Here is a 17649-nt window from a genome sequence, read left to right on the forward strand (position 1 = left end):
GCCTGCCCCTCGTCCTTCGTCATAGCTGGTAAAGGCGGGGCAGCTACTACTATGAGCAGCATTGGTACCACCAACGCCCACCGCCGCAGCAGCAGCTGGAACGGCTCGCTGTCCAGCCCAAGTAAAGCCACGCGCCCGTCGCAGAGCCCAAGGCATACCCAGCATTTCGCCCCGTCAGAAAACACTTCCAGGCGGCCTCTTGTGACCCACACAGTAGCCACTGTCCTTGTTCTCCTGCTAGCGCTTGCTACCGGTTTCTTCGCACCCCACCTTCCACACGCCATCGTCCGCATCCTTGACAGAGAGCAAGCTCCTTCCATAACCCTCCGAAACCCCTTCGTCCTACAAGAACCCCCCGTCTGCCCCAAACCAGAACAACACGTCGAGTTCGTCGGCACCTTCAACAGAAACCACAAGCGCAGCATGGCTCTCGCCGACCAGGCCAAGCAGGTCGCCGCCGAGTTTGACTTTAGCGACAATGCCGTCAACAAGGCCGTCAAGGAATTCATAAGGGAGATGGGTATGCATCCCTCCACCTTGTGTTACTGTATCCACCCGCTGACAGGCGCGCAGACGAGGGCCTGGAGAAGAAGGGCACCGAAATGAGCCAGATCCCTTCCTACGTCACTGCCGTTCCCAATGGTACGGAAAAGGTACACTTCCAATGCGCACGTGGACGAAACCCATCTCTAAACTAAACAGGGTCTTTACATGGCTGTTGACTTGGGCGGCACAAACTTTCGCGTCTGCTCCATCAAGCTACATGGTAACACCACCTTCTCCATTACCCAGAGCAAGGTCGCCATTCCTCGTGAGCTCATGGTTGCCAAGACTTCCAAGGAGCTCTTTTCATTTCTTGCAAAGCAGATTGAAGCTTTCCTGAAAGCCCACCACGAGGACCACTATGCCGGCACTCTCCGACGCAGGGAAGGCAAGGCAGGCCAGCCAGAAGAGGAGGAGATCTTTAACTTGGGCTTCACCTTTTCCTTCCCAGTCCAGCAAATAGGCATCAACAAGGGCCTGTTGATGCGCTGGACAAAGGGCTTCGACATTGAAGATGCTATTGGCAAGGACGTCTGTGCCCTGCTCCAGACGGAGATTGACGCGCTACACCTCCCCGTCAAAGTGGCTGCTTTGGTCAACGACACCGTTGGAACTCTCATGGCACGCTCATATACTTCTCCCGGAAAGACTGGAACCTTGCTCGGAGCCATCTTCGGAACAGGTACCAATGGAGCGTATGTAGAGAAGCTGGCCAAGGTCTCAAAGCTCACCAATGATAAGGAAGTGGGTGAATATGACAAGTCCACAGGTGAGATGGTTGTCAACACTGAGTGGGGTTCGTTTGATAACTCGCTTCGCACCCTGCCCAACAACCCGTACGATATTGAGCTTGACAAGAACTCGGTGAACCCCGGTATTCAGATGTTTGAGAAGCGCGTATCAGGCATGTTCCTGGGTGAGCTGCTCCGTCTTGCTCTGCTCAAGCTCATTAAGGACCCCAAGGTCCCGCTCTTCACTGATGATAACTCGTCGTCCAACGATGTGCACAGCACTACCCAAATTCATGATGGCAGCCCAATATGGAAACAGTGGGGCATTGACACGAGCTTCCTCAGTGTATGCGCTGGTGACCACAGCCCTGGCCTGCGCATGCTGAGACAAACTCTTGACAAGGAGTATGATATTTCCGCTGTCAGCGCCGAAGACGCAGAGGCCGTCCGTGAAATCGCCGCGGCGATTGGCCGCCGTGCAGCTCGTCTCGCTGCGGTTGCCATTGCCGGTGTAGTAATCAACACTGGCCGTCTAAACCAATCTGCGGCGGCTGCCACCACTGAGCAAAAAGCAGGCATTGAGCCTCCACGCGGCGATATCGACAGTGAACAGGGCGATGAAATTGACATTGGTGTCGATGGATCGCTAGTCGAGTTTTACCCCAACTTTGAGGAATACATTCGCGAGGCTCTGCGTGCTGTTCCAGAGATTGGCGTCAAGGGGGAGAAGAGAATCCGGATCGGTATCGCAAAGGACGGTTCCGGCGTCGGGGCCGCATTGATCGCTCTTGTTGCCGGAAAAGTTGCCTCGCCACAATAAAGCAATATGTTGCTTGAAGGCTGGGGGCTCTATCCCGCATGAGCATGCATGGTTCATTTTTTTTCCAACACCTACAACATGAATGGGCATATACGACCTTGGTTCACATGTACATAGAACGCACGTACTCGACATGCATCCATTCTTATCTCCAAGTTAAAGAAAAAAAGTTAGAGAGAAAAAAAATAACACTATTGATACTTTTGTTTCGTGATACAAAAATGGGGGCCAGGGTTTTGTTTTGTTCTCACACGCACAGAATTCCGAGACTCCGTTACCCTCAACGAAGTCAGCCAGCCTTATCTACATACACCCAACAATATCCTAAGAAGGAAAGAGGGCATACCGAGCCCACAGACCCTTACGCTCTCTCCCTTGACCAATCTTTTCTTCTTCCACACCTCATTTTTAGCACCGACTTTCCCGCTTCTTCGAACACTACGGCACACGCACTGTCTCCGAGACACCAACCTAAAAAAAAGCAACAAAGGAAAGCACGTGCACGCATCTCTTCAACTCTAGAATAAAAGAAACAAACAAAAAAAAAGGTAGCACTGACCTCCCCACCTCTTTGCCCTGACCCTTTTGCGAAAATAAACAAACAAAAAAAAAGGCTTAGGGTCTGAGCTTGAATACAGGGCGTTTTATCGTAGCTTTAAAAAAAAACGCGGGGAACGGGGTCAGGGACTTTTCTGGTGCACCTCCCCCCCCCCCTTCCCCTTCTTGGTAGATTCGTCATGCACGGACTTGATGCTGTTTTGCCTATAAGGTTAGTGGTTTTTTTGTTGATATCAGCGGGTTACAAGGTGATGGGAGTATGGTTGTGGGAACTAGCATGTTTGGGAAAGGAAAGGAGAGGGGGGGTTTTTAATTTTCTGTTGTACGTTTTTGGTTCGAGGAGAAGGTTGGTAAGGTAATTCGAGGGGGTGGATAGCCTAAGGGGATAGAGATTAATGATATAGTACTACATTCACCTAATTAAAAGAGCCTGGAATCAGTGAGAGAGAAAAATAAAAATATAAAGTAGACTGTATGTATACATGTGGTCTGCTCGAAGCCAAAAAAAAAGATAACAAAGAAGAAGGAACCGAAGAATATACGATGCTTCAGGCAAAAAAAACATGTGCGTTGATCGCCCGACCAGGGACTCTGCGTACTTGTTAGTTATGTGATTCGAACCCATGATTGTATCCAGGTTGGAAAAGCTTACCGAACCCTGAGCCTTGAGATTAAAAGTCTCACGCGCTAACCAATTGTGCCAGCCGGGCTGATGTGCTCGATGGAGAAATGCTGTGTTACATCCATTCCATAGTTAGTAAGAAACAGAACATAAAGGATCGGGCGACTGGGTAGTGCTTTGCTGAGAGGAATCGTGACAGCTGGTCTCATGAGCTGCGTTGGTAACAGAAAATGACTCATTGGGTGCGATGTGTGGGCGGGGAGGATTCATGTCGTCATCGGCTTTTGCGGGATGTGGGGCTGCGGCTCGGAACATACCATTACTATTACAGTAGCAATTATATCCCTTTGTTCTCAAAATCCTCCCACTCACTTTGTAGTTTGTTGTTTTTTTAGATGTGTGTATATGTTCATTTAATTTGACGTCTATTGATGCGTTGAAATCGACTAATGTTGGGCAATCTTCGCTACTTTCTAGACTCAAGTCCATTGCTTTCTAATACGAATACAACACAAGGTTATGAAACTATGCGTCGCCTAATAACCAAATCATGCTTGTTCAGAGACTTGTGTACCGTGTTATCTTCCTAACCTGGTATCTGAATTTATCAATGATGTTGGTGATCAAGATACTTATCGAATTTGTGCGTGCATCCCGCCACTTGTCGTCGTCCATCTCGTGCCATGTCTTGAGTTTGTGCTCTGGCACGAAATCTTCGAAGCGTATGGTTCGGTGGGGTATTTCGGGGCTACGATGTATAGGTAGGGGCGGGAGTAAGACGCCGTTGTCGTGATGCGAAGCTCTTTTGTTTACTGTTCGTGCTAGATCCTGTGCTGCATGGGGAAGTGACTTTCGTTTGATACAGTGTGAGGCTGCACCTGCGTTTGGGTTGAGGTAGAGCTGTTTGGGTACGATGGGTGTAAACTTATGGAGTTCACGGTTGTTGGTAGACTCCGGCACGGTAAGGTTTTGTTCTATGAAGCGTACTGTACTGGTGCCATCCATGAAGCGGGTTGGTCTGGGGCTAGCCAGATGAGTATGCTTTAGGAAGAACATAAACTCTCTATTCGGCATCGCTGACGAGAAAGTGTTGATGTCTGAGCAAGGAACCAGGTGGGCGGAGCGTTTGACGTGATTATAAAGGCAGGCGACTCTCTGAACCCAGGATATCCTTATTATTTTGAGGATACCCGACACTTACAGGAGTGGCTTTCTTGGGAAGGGCACGGGATATGATAGTTTACTCTTCTCTGTCCGATAAACATCTCCCATGCGAGGTAAGAGCGCCTTTTTAGAATAATGACAATTACTCCTTTTAGATGTCGCCTTTACGCCTATAAGACATATCTTTGGAAGCAAACTTAAGGTGCTATGGAAAGAAGAAAGACACTGATTCAGAGGCGAGTCTCTAAATTGCTACTTGCACACTTTCTGGCACATTGTGAGTGTCTCAACACCTTTAGATGTTTGCCTTAGTACAACGAAACATCCATTACCTCTCAAGGTTCGTTGGTAATGCTGTGAGACTGTTGTCTCCTGCTATTTGTGGACAATGAAGCAGTAAACAATAGTCACTCGAACGCTCAGAAATCTGCAGTCGCTTTCGGTATTCTGTAGCTAACCAACTCTTGGGCATCTATTCTTGTCCTGATGTTCGAGTCGCAGTTCTCGTAGTACCAGATTCAGCATTTTGTTTCCCAATATGTTCACCGTCAGGATACGCAGTTATCTTGGCCGAGTTTGGGATTAATATACTGAATTAAATGGAAAATAGATTACAAGATAGGATGGGAGAAATAGCCCGTGAGTCAATTTAATAAATCACTAATTTGATGTGGGTTGGCATAACCATCGTTGAAGTGAGCACTAGGATTAGGTCTAAAAAAAGTACAGTACAGATTCATCCATGCTATGACAGTAACAGTATTAGTTGGTTAGAAGTTGACTCGAGGGCTCACTGATAATCTTGTCCGGATGGTTGAGTTGAGGTTGGTTGCATTTGTAACTAGACTGGGTACGATAGTACCGGATATAAGTTTGTAGACATGCTACAATTGTCCGAACATGTTTCTATAGCTGGTACATATTGGAGTATGTGCTATACATTGGCTCATGGATCTTCTCAGCCGGCATGTAACGCGCCAGAAACCCCATTAGCCACGCTTATGGCCCATGAAGGGGTAGGAAAACCTGAGCGACAGGTTATTGGCGGCAGATCATTCACATACGTCGCTATCCATATCCGATTCCTATTGGCATACACTGAATTGCTCAACAGCTGGGAATCCCCGCTCTTCGAATAGCCACACTCCTTTTGATTTTCTCGTTCATCTGGTAGGAGCTCGCTTGATTCGACAAGTCAAGGGCACAACGTATACCGTCTCGACGATTCCGTAGCTGAGGTTGATGCTCATCCTTCAACACCAGTTTTCTTATCTTTTTTCCCGAAAAGCTCGTCGACCAACTCCACAAATTGTGCCATAGCCTCTTTCTCCTCTTGATTGTCCTCCCCGTCCCGAATCGACTTCAACACCGCCATGGCATCTTTATCCCCCTTCTTAGGTGTCCACCTCTCTTCTCTCTCCTCCCAATGCCTGCCACCCCTTCCCCTGCCTCTTCCTCTGCCTCTTGAACCTCGTCCTCGAGACATGTTCCTTTCGAGCATGCGCCGCCGTCTTTCGTCTTCCGGGTCTGGTTGTATGGTCTTGGCGTAGACGCGTTGGAGGGTGGAGAGCAATATAGGGTTTGCTTTTAGAAGGTCTTGATATTTGGGGCTGGTGGCTAGAGTGGAGAAGTCGGTGCGGCTTTTGAGGTAGCGTGGTATGGGAGCGGGTGGTGGTGGTTGTGGGATGGTTGGCTCAGCGGGTTTTGATGTTGACGAAACGGCATCTTCTGGGTGTGTGACTTTGTGTGTTTTGAAACATGCTAATGAGCAGCTGTCTATGTTAGTTTCTTTATCCTAAGGAGAAGCTGAGTATGCCGTACTATGGAAGCGCGCAAGTCGGACATTTGTACTTCTTTGGCTCTGTCTCGCAGACGCCGCAGAGAACCGTCGTCATGGTGCCCAGGCTGTTGAGCTTTAGTGAGAAAAAAAAGATTAGGGTATATATGCGCAAAGAGTAAAATGAGTGGTGGCTTGTAGATAGGTCGTGCTGGAGTGTTAAAAACGACGCGCGCAACCAGCCCAGAACTTTTGCCCTTGTAGACATTCCTAAAGCGGTTAAATCCCGCGGCGAAGTTCCACCAGTCCACCGAGGGTTCGACAACCAATTCACTGCATCTCTGCTCACACAACAATGTCCTTCACGTCAACACTACGACAGCTGCCCTCGCGGCAAATAGGCCTATGGACATGTTCAACATGCTCCCGTTCGCTCGCCAGGATACCACGTGCCCGCAATCCCGCCTTCGCCGTGCAAAAATGCTTAAACACCACTAGAGCTGCGCAACATGGTACCGTACCGCGAATGGACCAAATGCACGCGCAATACAAGATGAAGAACAGAACCGTCATGTGAGCATGAAGCGGACTCAATCCGGTGGAACAATCACTCAATGTGAACAGGAACTATGTATTTAGTGTAATAGTCGGATTCGTAGCTATAACATACGGCTCAGTACCCATGTACAAAATGGTATATACTCCCCACACCACCTCCCCATCTTGCCAATTCCCCTCCCACTAACTTCAATCCTAAAGATCTGCCAACAAACCGGCTGGGGCGGCCAACCCATCAAGTCCGCCGCGCACGGCGGCGATTCCAGCGTCGACCCCGCCGAGCGCCTCAAACCAGTAACCAACCACCCCCGCATCCGCATAACCTTCAACGGCTCCGTCTCCGATGTGCTCCCTTGGAAATTCGTGCCCCAGCAACGCGAAGTCCGCGTTCTCCCCGGCGAAACGGCACTAGCGTTTTACACAGCTACCAACAAGTCACCCGAGGACATCATCGGCGTGGCGACGTACTCTGTTACGCCCGGCCAGGTGGCTCCGTATTTTAGCAAGATCCAATGTTTTTGCTTTGAAGAGCAGCGATTGAACGCGGGGGAGACGGTGGATATGCCTGTTTTCTTTTACATCGACCCGGAGTTTGTCACCGATCCGAACATGAAGGGGATTGAGACTGTGACACTGAGTTATACGTTTTTCAAGGCAAAGTATGACAAGGATGGGCATTTGAGACCTGTGCCTATGGCTTGAAGGAATGATTTTATTCTATATTTTTCTACGTTTTGTGCTTTTTCTGAAAGGAAATGATTATGTATGATATGTAGTTGTACAGTATCTTGCTTCTCTGCTATAAGAGTGGTGTACTAGTCATGGTTTCTCTACTATCAAAGTAGTGTGCGAGTCATGATTTCTCTGCTGTCAGAGTGGTGCTCAAGTCACTTGGTTGTCGAACTCTCTGCTGCTTTCAGAGTAGCCTACAAGTCACTGGATATCAGACCGAAGTGATCATAGTACTCTTTCTTTCCCTGATCGCACAAGATCTCCTTTGCCTGGTTGATCTCGGCCATTTTCTTCGTGGCCTTTGCGCGATCCTCGCTCGCGCAGCGATCAGGATGCCACTTTAGGCTCAGAGCGCGATATGCCTTCTTGATATCGTCGGTCGTAGCGCTACGGGAGATCTTGAGTACAGCGTACAGATCTTTGCGAGGCTGAATGCCCTCAGGTACAGGAGGAGACTCACGATACGAGGAGTAGGATTCCGACGGCGGTGAGCGAGGATACTGGTGAGAACTAGAACTTTTACGCTGTCGTCGGGGCTTGGGGGAAACGCTACGTGGACGACGTTCTTCAGTTGTGTAATGTGCTTTCCGCGATCTGCCGCTTGAAGTGTATGTTCCTGTGCGCGGTGAATGAGGTGGTGTAGGTGGATCAGCAGGGTACCCGTAGGAATACTGATACGATGTCCCCCATGGCATCTGTATGAACTCCACAGACTTGTACTCATACTCATACTCGCACTTGTACTTGGGACTTGGTACTCTGTCCTCTGCCTGGTATGTTCGATGTGTTCTTGTACGAGGCTGCTCGAGGTAGTACTCGGGACCACAGGGCGACGAAGTCGAGGAACGTGACTCTGCAGTGGATGGACGGCGGTTTTCCTTGTCTTGCGCAAAACCATAAAGACTAAAGGGAGAAGACGGGACACGCTCTTCTGTATTGTATGGATGACGGTCTCCTTTTGTGTGTGTGAAACCATGACGACTGAAAGGAGAAGACGGAACACGTGTTTCTGTATTGTATGGCCGGCGATTTCCTTTTTCTTGAGCATAAGTGTAATTGGTATAAGCAGGAGACGGGCTGAGGCTTCGGAATGGAATCCTAGGTTCTGGCATCCACTGTCGCTCGGATCGGCGGCGCATATCCTCTGCGTAGACGGAGCCACAACTGAAGAGTGAGGGGTTCCTAAGAAAGCTTGTCATTTCTGCGTAGGTTGTACCTTTTGGTTTGGTTGTTGATATTGATTGTATTTGGATAGTAATCCTAGAATGTTATCCGCTTTTTTTATACGCCGAATAGTCAACATTGTGAACTGTAGCATTGGGTATGAACAGCGCGATGTGTGGGTTGGGTGATATTGTGTAAGTTCAGTGTAGATGTAGACGGAGAAGCTCTAAAATATCCAAGTCATCGTCAAGCAGACCGCCAACCAGCTAATTGTAGTCTCTATTCCATATAGACAGAAACGTCACTTCTCCAAAGTATGGTGTATCAGGACAACGCATTGATCTCGATTTATGAGGCCTTTTCACTCCCGACATAATATCCCACATGCCTTTGATGGTTTTTAGTACCGCTTTCTCTGCTTCTGAGTTCTTAGTGAATGTTTGCTGTGATTATTTCCGACCAGCCATTGCGACACAGTGCCTAATGAAAGATTATTCGTAAGTTGACAACTTGACTACTTGTAACCCTACATGCCTAGAGGAACATTGACCAGCTTATTCGGCTGCATTAGTCCGGTCGGTATTTACTCCTATGGCTTCTTGTCGACGCGCGGAACCCAACACCTCGGTTGAGAACGTATCGTGGGTTTCCCTGGTTGTCCTGGTTTCAGTTCCGCACAATTTGTTAAGCAGGCCCCACCATCAGCTAAGCCATCATTTCTAAACCATCTCACCCATCGGGCGGTAGTTCCAAAGTATCGGTTAGCAGACGGCGAGACTCTCGGCCACTATCACCTGAGAGGCTGGGTACACACTCCTCATCAGAGGCTTGGGACAAAGCGGCTGGGGTGTACACTTGGATACTTTCGTTAAGGTGGCGCACCATTGGTTACTTTTTTCGGAGCGCTACAGGACTAGGAATGCTCGTAGTGGGACCTTGCTGTACTGCCAGAGGCAAGTTGGATTATTAATGCGTGCGGGAAGAAGCGCGATCCCGAGACACCGTGGGTTTAGTGCATGTGGGGCACTTTACATGCACCATAGCGATGCTTGATCACGTCTTCCTTGAGGCGTACCCAGACATAAGATAAGAAGACCGGAGAGTACGTATCGTACAACTAACCTCACCCTCATCCAACACAAAAATTGCACACACATTTCTAAAGCTCCTCCACACCTGCATCTTTCTTCTATTTCTTGTCCCTTAACCATGTCGATCAAAAACGTCATCATCATCGGGGTAGGTATCTCGTATACACCTGGTTAGTGGATACTAACAGTACCAGGCGGGCGGAAACCTAGGACCCTCAATTCTGAATGCCTTTTTGAAAGAATCTTCTTTCAACACAACTGTGCTCTCACGTCAAAACTCGAATTCCAAATTCCCTCCCGATGTCAAAGTGATCCACGCAGACTACAGTTCGCAGGACAGTCTCAAGGCAGCTTTCCAAGGACAGGATGCTGTGATATCTCTTGTCGGTGGCCTGGCACTTGGTGATCAGCACAAGCTGATTGACGCTGCCATTGCGGCAGGTGTGAAACGTTTCATCCCCTCAGAGTACGGAAGCAATACGCCTGACAAGCGAGCTCGTGAGATTGTACCCGTGTTTGAGGCCAAGTTTGCCGTTGTCAACTATCTTAAGAGCAAGGAGGCGGAAATCAGCTGGACGAGTATAGCTACTGGTCCATTCTTTGACTGGGGGCTGAAGGTTGGGTTCTTGGGCTTCCAAAGCCATTCCAAGACTGTCACCTTGTTCGATGACGGCGAGGCTACATTCTCCGCAACGAATCTTCACCAGATTGGTGTTGCAACAGTCAAGGTTCTCGAGCATGCGGATCAGACAAAGAACCAGTACGTGTACATCAGCGGCTTCCAGACGACACAAAAGGAAATCCTGGCAGCGGCGGAAAAGGTGACGGGTGCAAAGTGGACAGTTGAGAAAGTCAATGTCCAAGACCACATTGCACAAGCGCGCGAAAAGCTCCAGAAGGGAGATTTCTCGGCCATTCCAGACCTGCTACAGAGCGTGACATTTTCAAAGGAGGAGCTGGGCAACTTCGCGCCCTTGGGTCTTTGGAATGACAAGCTTGGAATACCAAAGGAGAGCTTTGAGGAGAGTGTGAAGGGAGCGCTTGCTTAGGGATGCTGATAGACGAGTAACGAATGCAAGAGTCATGTTCATTGTCTGCAAGGGAAGTGATGCAAGTGATGCAAGTGATGCGGCGTGCGTTGGTGACCGTGGGCGAGACCAGTATCTAGCCCGATGAGGCTAGCGGGAATAGGACTTGGGGAAGATCCCGGCGCTTCTCCATCTGAAGGTTGAGCCAGCGCAGAGTAACTTCACGCGTTAAGTGGTCGCAACGGCCAATTGGAACACTCGCGAGACATAATACCACCGCCTGTTTGATCGCAACAATGGCTGAGCGTGCGGCTAAGCGGATGCGACGCATAAGCACCGAGTATGATGAGTCCGAGGGAGATGGATGGGACGGTCGAGGAAACAGCAGGTATGTGGCTGACTGCGCGCGCGACGCATAGCTGGCTGGCACCCATCGCCAAGGGCAGCGCGGGGACGACAACCGCCGTAGAGAGCTGTCAGGGCCACACAGGGCCCTCTTTTTGTCCTTCACCTCCATCTTTGTGCCACCCGCCTACACACATACGCGAACACCCCTGCCTTGAGCCACGGGGGCACACGGAGGTCATCTTACGCCATCACCATCCCTCTCATTAACCTGCTCTCCTCTTCTCCTCCTCTTGACGGCCTTGCTCGCACATATTGCCATACCCATGCCTCGCCTACGGTCACGCGCAGCTCCGGCTCCTCTAACATCGTACAGTGCCACTCCTACAGCTTCCTCGACCCGTCCGCGACGCGGCACGGCAAATCAGTCACTTGCGGCTGCTACCATACAGCGCTCCTCGCCCGAGGAGACGCGCCAGTCAATACACCTCACAGTAAAATCATCGCCCAACAAGCTCAGGCAAGCCACTGGCGGTGCCGCACCCAAAGCGGGTGTCAGTCGTGAGAACATAGTCGTGGGCAAGCGCGCGTCACGGAACAGTCGCGTGGTCCAGGAGGTCGATAGCGAAGATGAAGAGGATGAAGAAGAGGACGAAGATGTAGACGAGGCCGATGCCATGGATGTGGATGAGGACTCGGAGGACAACGAAGATGCCCAAGGCGACGACGACGATGAAGATATGGACGCAGAGGGAGACGAGGACGATGATATGGAGGATACGCCAGCACCACGCATCGTTGTGAACACCAATCGAAGCATCCCCGTCAAGTCATCCGCCGGAACAACCACCAAGGCCCAAGACAAGGTCGAGGCCAAAGAAATGGCAATGGACGATGACGATGACGAGGAGCTGAGCGACCCTGATTCGGATCTCGACGACGAAGATGCAGAGGGCGAAGACGAAGACGCTGAAGGCGAGGACGATGACGACATGGGCGTAACGCCTGGTGCAGACATGGACGAAGAAATAGACAGCGACGAGGAACTCAGCCGTGACCAAACGCCCGATGTAACCAAGATGACCAAACGACAACGCGCGCTAGTCAACGACGACACTGACGGAGGTCTCCTGGCTCTCTCCAACGAAGCACAGAAGAAGAAACATCTCACGGCAGAAGAGCACGCTATGCGCAGGGCGGAAATGGCAAGACGAAGAAAGAATCTCAGCGAGAAGAGGAACGAGGAAGAAAAGGTACGTCTCCCTTTCCATTAATCCGCACATCCCACTTGAATATCCACTAATCCACACCTCCAGCTCGATACCATCAACCGCCTCCTCAAAAAACAACCCCCAAAACGCGGCCGCAAAGCCGCCCAAGACGCCCCGGAAGACGGGCCCGAAGAACCAGAACCCGAGCGCGCAAATCCCCTCTTCGTCCGCTACATCCAAAATGGAAAGGGCACACAGCTCGGCGTCCCGGAGGAGTGGCTACAAACGCCTGTTGGCAGCATGTTTGCCGGTGAAGTGGCGAAAGCGGCGCAGCAAAAGCCATTTAGTGGGAAGATGGTGGAAGAGGTTGCTTAAGTCTAAGAGGGTGAGGAGTAGGAAAGCAAAGCGTGTACATTAGTGGGCTGCATGTTTTTGGAGTTTTATCTTGAATACCAATCAGAATTACCTTTTTTCTTGAACTTCTTTCCATCTCATTGTTCGCTATCACTTTTGTTTACGGGATAGTATTGGCATCAAATCTATACTGGCTAGATTCGCGTTTGCGAGGAAAGCTGTATGTACTTAGTCCCAGTGACACAACAGAGCATAGTAGCAAACATGACGTCATGGTAAGAATATATCAGTATATATTTTTGTAATAGAAGCACTGACAGCCTGCGGGTATATAGTAGTGTTTGTCTATTGCAGCTTTCTAAGCCCTCTTACCAAAGACCTTGTCAAAGCCCGTCAGCGTTATCCTGTACCTAACATTGTCGTTCTTGTAGACGCGCTCAACGGCCTCCTTGCAGCCCTCCTCGCTGATCTGGATTTCCTGCACCCAGCTCTTGATATTTTGCTTGGAAGCGAGCTCGAACATCTCCTCCATCTCGGGTCGGTTGCCAATGTGCGAGGCGCCCATGTAGCAGCCGTTGGGGGCAAAGATCTGGGCGGGAATGGGGGGAAGCGGGTTGTCGGGGAAGCCGACCATGTGGAAGGTGCCGTTGACCTTGAGGATGGAGAAGTATTCTGCGAGGTCGAACTTGTCGGTGGCATCGGCGGTGTTGATGACGAAGTCGAAGTGGAACTTCCATGGCTCGGACCAGCCCTTTTCCTTGGTGACGATGAAGTCCTTGGCTCCCATCTTCAGAGCGTCGTCCTTCTTGTTGGGGGTGTGTGAGATGACGTAGGTGTCAGCGCCCATGGCGACGGACCAGAGGACACCAAAGTGACCGAGACCTCCGCTTTAATGGTGTTAGTGGCTGATACTGCAATATCCTTGGTGTTGAGAAACTTACAGTCCAATGATACCGACCTTCTTTCCAGGACCGGCTCCTAGCCTCTTCAATGGCGAATATGTGGTGAGACCAGCACACAGCATAGGTGCCGCCAGGGAAGTCTCGATGTTGTCTGGGATCTTGAAGACAAAGTACTCATGACCTCTGATGTGGCTGGCGTAGCCACCCTGTGCAACAGTGCCATCGGTGTGCTTAGCACCGTATGTGTCGACAGAGTTGGGGCAGTAGTTCTCTTGGTCGTTCTTGCATTGATCGCAGGTCAAGTCGGCGCCAATCTGAGCGCCAATACCGGCACGATCGCCAACCTTGACCTTGGTGACCTTTGATCCAACCTTGATGACCTTGCCGATGACCTCGTGTCCTACGCAGAGAGGAAGAGGAATTGACTCGCCCCATCCACCGCTAATGGTGTGAACATCTGAAGCACATACACCACAGGCATCAATAGCGATGTCGACGTCGTGCTCCTCGAATTTCTTGAGGGGCAGCTACCAGAAGGTCAGTAAGACGATTGGATTGGTGGGAAATTCGGGCCGGAAACTGACCTCCTTGCGGGTAAAGTTGCTCCAGTTCTTGATGTCAGTGACGGCAAAAGCGTCGGTGGTCTCTGGGTAAGGCATCTTGAAGTTGGATACACCGTGTGTGTGTGAGGAGGGAAAGGGCGAAGGGAAATGTGCAATGGAGGGGCAGGTGTCGAGGGGTAATGGGAGGTATTTGAAGCCCCGGGGTTGAAGCACCGGGAAATCTACGGCCAGCTGTCGACAAGACCCATCGTCACTGGCCAGTGATATCATAACAGTGGATGGAGTTCTAGAATGCCCCCGCCATGGAGACCTGTGGGGCCGTGTGATTGGACCGTCGTGCAGACATGGGAGGGTTATCTAGTGTGTTGTGCATTGTACCTTTTCTTGACCGTCACCCACGCGTCAATGATCGCGCTTTTTACCGTTGCATCGTGTTTTCGCACACGCCGTTGACGACTAGATGCCAAAGCTTGCTACATCCCGCGTCTAAGTAGCCCGCGCTACGTATTGCCTCGTTTCGGCTATGCCGAAGTGTGGCAGAGCTTGTCGTGCCGCCATTCAAGCTTCGAACGCGACTTAATTGTCTAGACTAGCGCTGTCAGAAGGCCGTATGAAGCTTGTAGAGCGAACAGTTAACAGAGAAAAAATGTTTCCGACGTCGTTCCGATCGGTCCAGCGGCCGACCAGCACTCATTCCGATCGCCGACAGTTGCCGACGTCATCATCTTCTCCTCGCAACCACCATCATCACTTCACCCATGATTGCCTTTCGCTCCGTCGCTCAGATCATCTCCTTAGATGTGACCAAATTCTCCTTGATTGTCTCTTGCGATTCCATCCTGGGCATTGCTGTCGATTCTGTATTGGATGTGAATAGAGGAGCTTGTCCCTCTCAAGCAATTGACCGTTATCAACGACCAAATTCTCTTTCTACCCTGGACCCAGTCCCCCAAGAGCTTCCATGACCAGAAGTGGTATCCCAATTCTCCAGCTCCGGTTAGTCCCGGGAAAATAATTCAATCCTCAAACCTGCTCCAACTTCGTCAATGTTTGATACCCCGCACTCAGGGTGCGGGGTGATGGACACTGGGCTTGCCGAATGTGGTATGCCGTGATGGAGATGGGCACAGCAATCCGCCGTTCCAGTATTCCAACAGCACGGATAGCCAGAAATGCCGAGAATTGAGCAATCAGGCGCGAGACTTGAAGCATGGCGTGGCTAGCTCTCAGTCTCGAGGGCTACGTTGTGCTGGCATCGCCATATATCTTTCACTCCAACTCTTCTCTTTAATCATCTCATCTAGATTTCGAATCACGAAGTCGCATAATATCTGTAATAGCACCTGGAAACATGTCAGCTTCAAATCCGGCTCAGTCCGCACCTTCGAGCAATGGTACCATGAACGCGCTGCGGTTCCACGGTCAAAAGGACCTGAGATTTGAGAAGATTCCAATCCCAGAAGTCAAGCCAGGCCAAGTCAAGATAAAACCAGCGTGGGTCGGAATCTGTGGCAGTGGTATGTATGCGTAATCGAATTCCAGAGCAAAGAGACTGACGCGCCTTTATACCTCCACGAGTATTTGGGTAAGTTGGCAGAGTGACGAAAATGTGGTCCCAAGCTGAGTACCTAGGTGGTCCAAACCTCTGTCCTACCACACCTCATCCAATCACCGGCGAAACAGTCCCACTTACCTTTGGCCACGAGTTTAGCGGAACAATAGAAGAGGTTGGTGAGGGTGTCACAGACTATAAGGTTGGCGACAGGGTTGTTATCCAGCCCATCATCTACGATGACACCTGTGTCGCGTGCGAAGAGGGATTGCATAACTGCTGTTGGTCCAATGGCTTCATCGGCCTATCTGGATGGGGTGGTGGGTTGGCAGATCACATTGTCGTTCCAACATCGACCCTATACCACCTTCCTGACAACGTCCCGCTCGAGATTGGCGCCCTGGTCGAGCCTCTAGCTGTTGGCTGGCACGCCGTCAAAGTCAGTCCTTACAAGAAAGGTGATAGCGTGCTCGTTTTGGGAGGTGGCCCTATTGGAATCTCAACTATTCTCGCTCTCAAGGCAAACGGCTGCGACAAGATCATTGTTTCAGAAATCAGTAAAAAGAGACAAGAGTTTGCAAGAAACTTTGGCGCACACTACATCATCAACCCCGTGAACGAAGACCTCGCGACCCGCTGTCGCGAACTCACCGGAGGAAAGGGCGTACATGTAGTTTATGACTGTGCTGGCGTCCAAGCAGCACTCAATCAGGCCGTCCATGCCACACGTGCTCGTGGCTGCATTGTCAACATTGCTATTTGGGAGAAGCCATGCACCATCCAGACTAACGACTTCAACTTCAAGGAGCGAAGCTACATGGGTATTGCGACGTACGAGATCGGCGACTTTCAAGAAGTGATTGACGCACTTAGCCGGGGCGACATGGATCCAAAGGCCATGATTACGCAGAAGATTGCTCTGACGGAGGTGGAGGAAAAGGGCTTCAAGAGTCTGATCAACGACAAGGATAACCAGGTTAAGATTCTGGTTGAAGTTGGCGGTGGGGTATGAGCGCTATTTGAAGGATATAATGAGTTTCTAGTCGTACACCCTAATCTATCCATCTCATTCATACCATTACGCAAATCAATGAATTCCATGTGAATAATCCCGTTCAACACTGCCACCCTCACATCATAGACTTAGCCGCATGCCACCCCGCAGCCCAATGCCATAACCTCGCATCCACCGTCTTGCCCTCCTTATCATACTGAATCAACCGCTCATACAACTCATCCACCGGCACAACCACGCGCTCAATAAACTCGCCATCATCCAGCGCCTGCTCCGGCTCCTTATCTCCCTCCTTCAACTCCACCTCCACAACCGCTAACTGCATATTCGCCGTGCTCATCCCCGGGTCAGACACAATTGTCGGACTAATAAACTTCAATTTACCCTTATACCCCGTCTCCTCGTGCAATTCACGCACACTGGCTTCACTCGGCGATTCCTTCTCATCCACCAGTCCCGCGGGTAATTCCACACACACAGCATTCATGGGGGGCCTGTACTGCAAAATGATGATTGTAGAAGGCGGGCGAGACGGGTGCCGGATGAGTGTCACGATAGCGACGGCGTCGACGCCAGACTTACCGCGTGTCTTTCGTGCTGCGGCTTCCCAGACGCGGTCTTTGCCGGTTTGGTCCTGCCAGGAGATTTTCTGGAACGAAATCCATTTTGCGGATGTGGCGGGCAGGTCTTCGGTTTTTAGGATGCGTGGGAGTTGCGGCATGTTGTAGGCGGCGTAGATGAGTCGTGAATGGTGAAAGGTGCGGGTGTAATGGGGGAATGGACGGAGTTTGGGTGGGGCTGCTGAGCGGGATGTTAAGAGAGATTGTAGAGGTCTTTTATACATTGGTGGTTTTTGTGGTTTATTCCCTGGTAATGCAAGATTGGGAGCGCTGACGTACGAGACTTGGAGGGCTTGCAA

General features: G+C 50.5%; 12 protein-coding genes across 12 annotated transcripts; 7 read left to right on the top strand and 5 right to left on the bottom strand.

Annotated features, from left to right (window-relative positions):
- Nucleotides 1-51: 51 nt before the first annotated feature.
- On the top strand, nt 52-2094 carry COCVIDRAFT_24145 (hypothetical protein; the record flags this gene model as incomplete). The annotated part of the gene is made up of 3 exons (XM_014703955.1): nt 52-520; nt 574-653; nt 703-2094. The coding sequence occupies 3 exons, from the start codon at nt 52-54 to the stop codon at nt 2092-2094; spliced, it is 1941 nt and encodes a 646-aa protein (XP_014559441.1).
- A 321-nt stretch (nt 2095-2415) lies between these two features.
- Nucleotides 2416-2616, top strand: COCVIDRAFT_91576 (hypothetical protein; the record flags this gene model as incomplete). The annotated part of the gene is made up of 1 exon (XM_014703983.1): nt 2416-2616. A coding segment is annotated over one exon (201 nt), but the record flags the coding sequence as incomplete, so codon positions are not given.
- Nucleotides 2617-3832: 1216 nt separating this feature from the next.
- On the bottom strand, nt 3833-4450 carry COCVIDRAFT_91813 (hypothetical protein; the record flags this gene model as incomplete). The annotated part of the gene is made up of 1 exon (XM_014703984.1): nt 3833-4450. A coding segment is annotated over one exon (618 nt), but the record flags the coding sequence as incomplete, so codon positions are not given.
- A 1234-nt stretch (nt 4451-5684) lies between these two features.
- COCVIDRAFT_91707 (hypothetical protein) lies at nt 5685-6333 on the bottom strand (the record flags this gene model as incomplete). The annotated part of the gene is made up of 2 exons (XM_014703985.1): nt 5685-6210; nt 6260-6333. 2 exons carry the CDS (start codon nt 6331-6333, stop codon nt 5685-5687), a joined length of 600 nt encoding a protein of 199 aa, XP_014559471.1.
- A 237-nt stretch (nt 6334-6570) lies between these two features.
- Nucleotides 6571-7475, top strand: COCVIDRAFT_35235 (hypothetical protein; the record flags this gene model as incomplete). The annotated part of the gene is made up of 3 exons (XM_014703986.1): nt 6571-6788; nt 6840-6909; nt 6975-7475. 3 exons carry the CDS (start codon nt 6571-6573, stop codon nt 7473-7475), a joined length of 789 nt encoding a protein of 262 aa, XP_014559472.1.
- Nucleotides 7476-7717: 242 nt separating this feature from the next.
- On the bottom strand, nt 7718-7933 carry COCVIDRAFT_45869 (hypothetical protein; the record flags this gene model as incomplete). The annotated part of the gene is made up of 1 exon (XM_014703987.1): nt 7718-7933. A coding segment is annotated over one exon (216 nt), but the record flags the coding sequence as incomplete, so codon positions are not given.
- Nucleotides 7934-9878: 1945 nt separating this feature from the next.
- Nucleotides 9879-10809, top strand: COCVIDRAFT_35237 (hypothetical protein; the record flags this gene model as incomplete). The annotated part of the gene is made up of 2 exons (XM_014703988.1): nt 9879-9908; nt 9955-10809. The coding sequence occupies 2 exons, from the start codon at nt 9879-9881 to the stop codon at nt 10807-10809; spliced, it is 885 nt and encodes a 294-aa protein (XP_014559474.1).
- Nucleotides 10810-11084: 275 nt separating this feature from the next.
- On the top strand, nt 11085-12719 carry COCVIDRAFT_91524 (hypothetical protein; the record flags this gene model as incomplete). The annotated part of the gene is made up of 3 exons (XM_014703989.1): nt 11085-11176; nt 11510-12386; nt 12450-12719. 3 exons carry the CDS (start codon nt 11085-11087, stop codon nt 12717-12719), a joined length of 1239 nt encoding a protein of 412 aa, XP_014559475.1.
- Nucleotides 12720-13056: 337 nt separating this feature from the next.
- On the bottom strand, nt 13057-14259 carry COCVIDRAFT_91624 (hypothetical protein; the record flags this gene model as incomplete). The annotated part of the gene is made up of 3 exons (XM_014703990.1): nt 13057-13585; nt 13640-14127; nt 14185-14259. 3 exons carry the CDS (start codon nt 14257-14259, stop codon nt 13057-13059), a joined length of 1092 nt encoding a protein of 363 aa, XP_014559476.1.
- An 819-nt stretch (nt 14260-15078) lies between these two features.
- Nucleotides 15079-15243, top strand: COCVIDRAFT_91518 (hypothetical protein; the record flags this gene model as incomplete). The annotated part of the gene is made up of 1 exon (XM_014703991.1): nt 15079-15243. A coding segment is annotated over one exon (165 nt), but the record flags the coding sequence as incomplete, so codon positions are not given.
- A 271-nt stretch (nt 15244-15514) lies between these two features.
- COCVIDRAFT_91638 (hypothetical protein) lies at nt 15515-16727 on the top strand (the record flags this gene model as incomplete). The annotated part of the gene is made up of 2 exons (XM_014703992.1): nt 15515-15680; nt 15784-16727. The coding sequence occupies 2 exons, from the start codon at nt 15515-15517 to the stop codon at nt 16725-16727; spliced, it is 1110 nt and encodes a 369-aa protein (XP_014559478.1).
- A 118-nt stretch (nt 16728-16845) lies between these two features.
- Nucleotides 16846-17451, bottom strand: COCVIDRAFT_24154 (hypothetical protein; the record flags this gene model as incomplete). The annotated part of the gene is made up of 1 exon (XM_014703956.1): nt 16846-17451. One exon carries the CDS (start codon nt 17449-17451, stop codon nt 16846-16848), a length of 606 nt encoding a protein of 201 aa, XP_014559442.1.
- Between the last annotated feature and the right edge of the window lie 198 nt (nt 17452-17649).

This window comes from Bipolaris victoriae, assembly GCF_000527765.1.
Source record: "Bipolaris victoriae FI3 unplaced genomic scaffold scaffold_18, whole genome shotgun sequence".
NCBI classification, from domain to species: domain Eukaryota; kingdom Fungi; phylum Ascomycota; class Dothideomycetes; order Pleosporales; family Pleosporaceae; genus Bipolaris; species Bipolaris victoriae.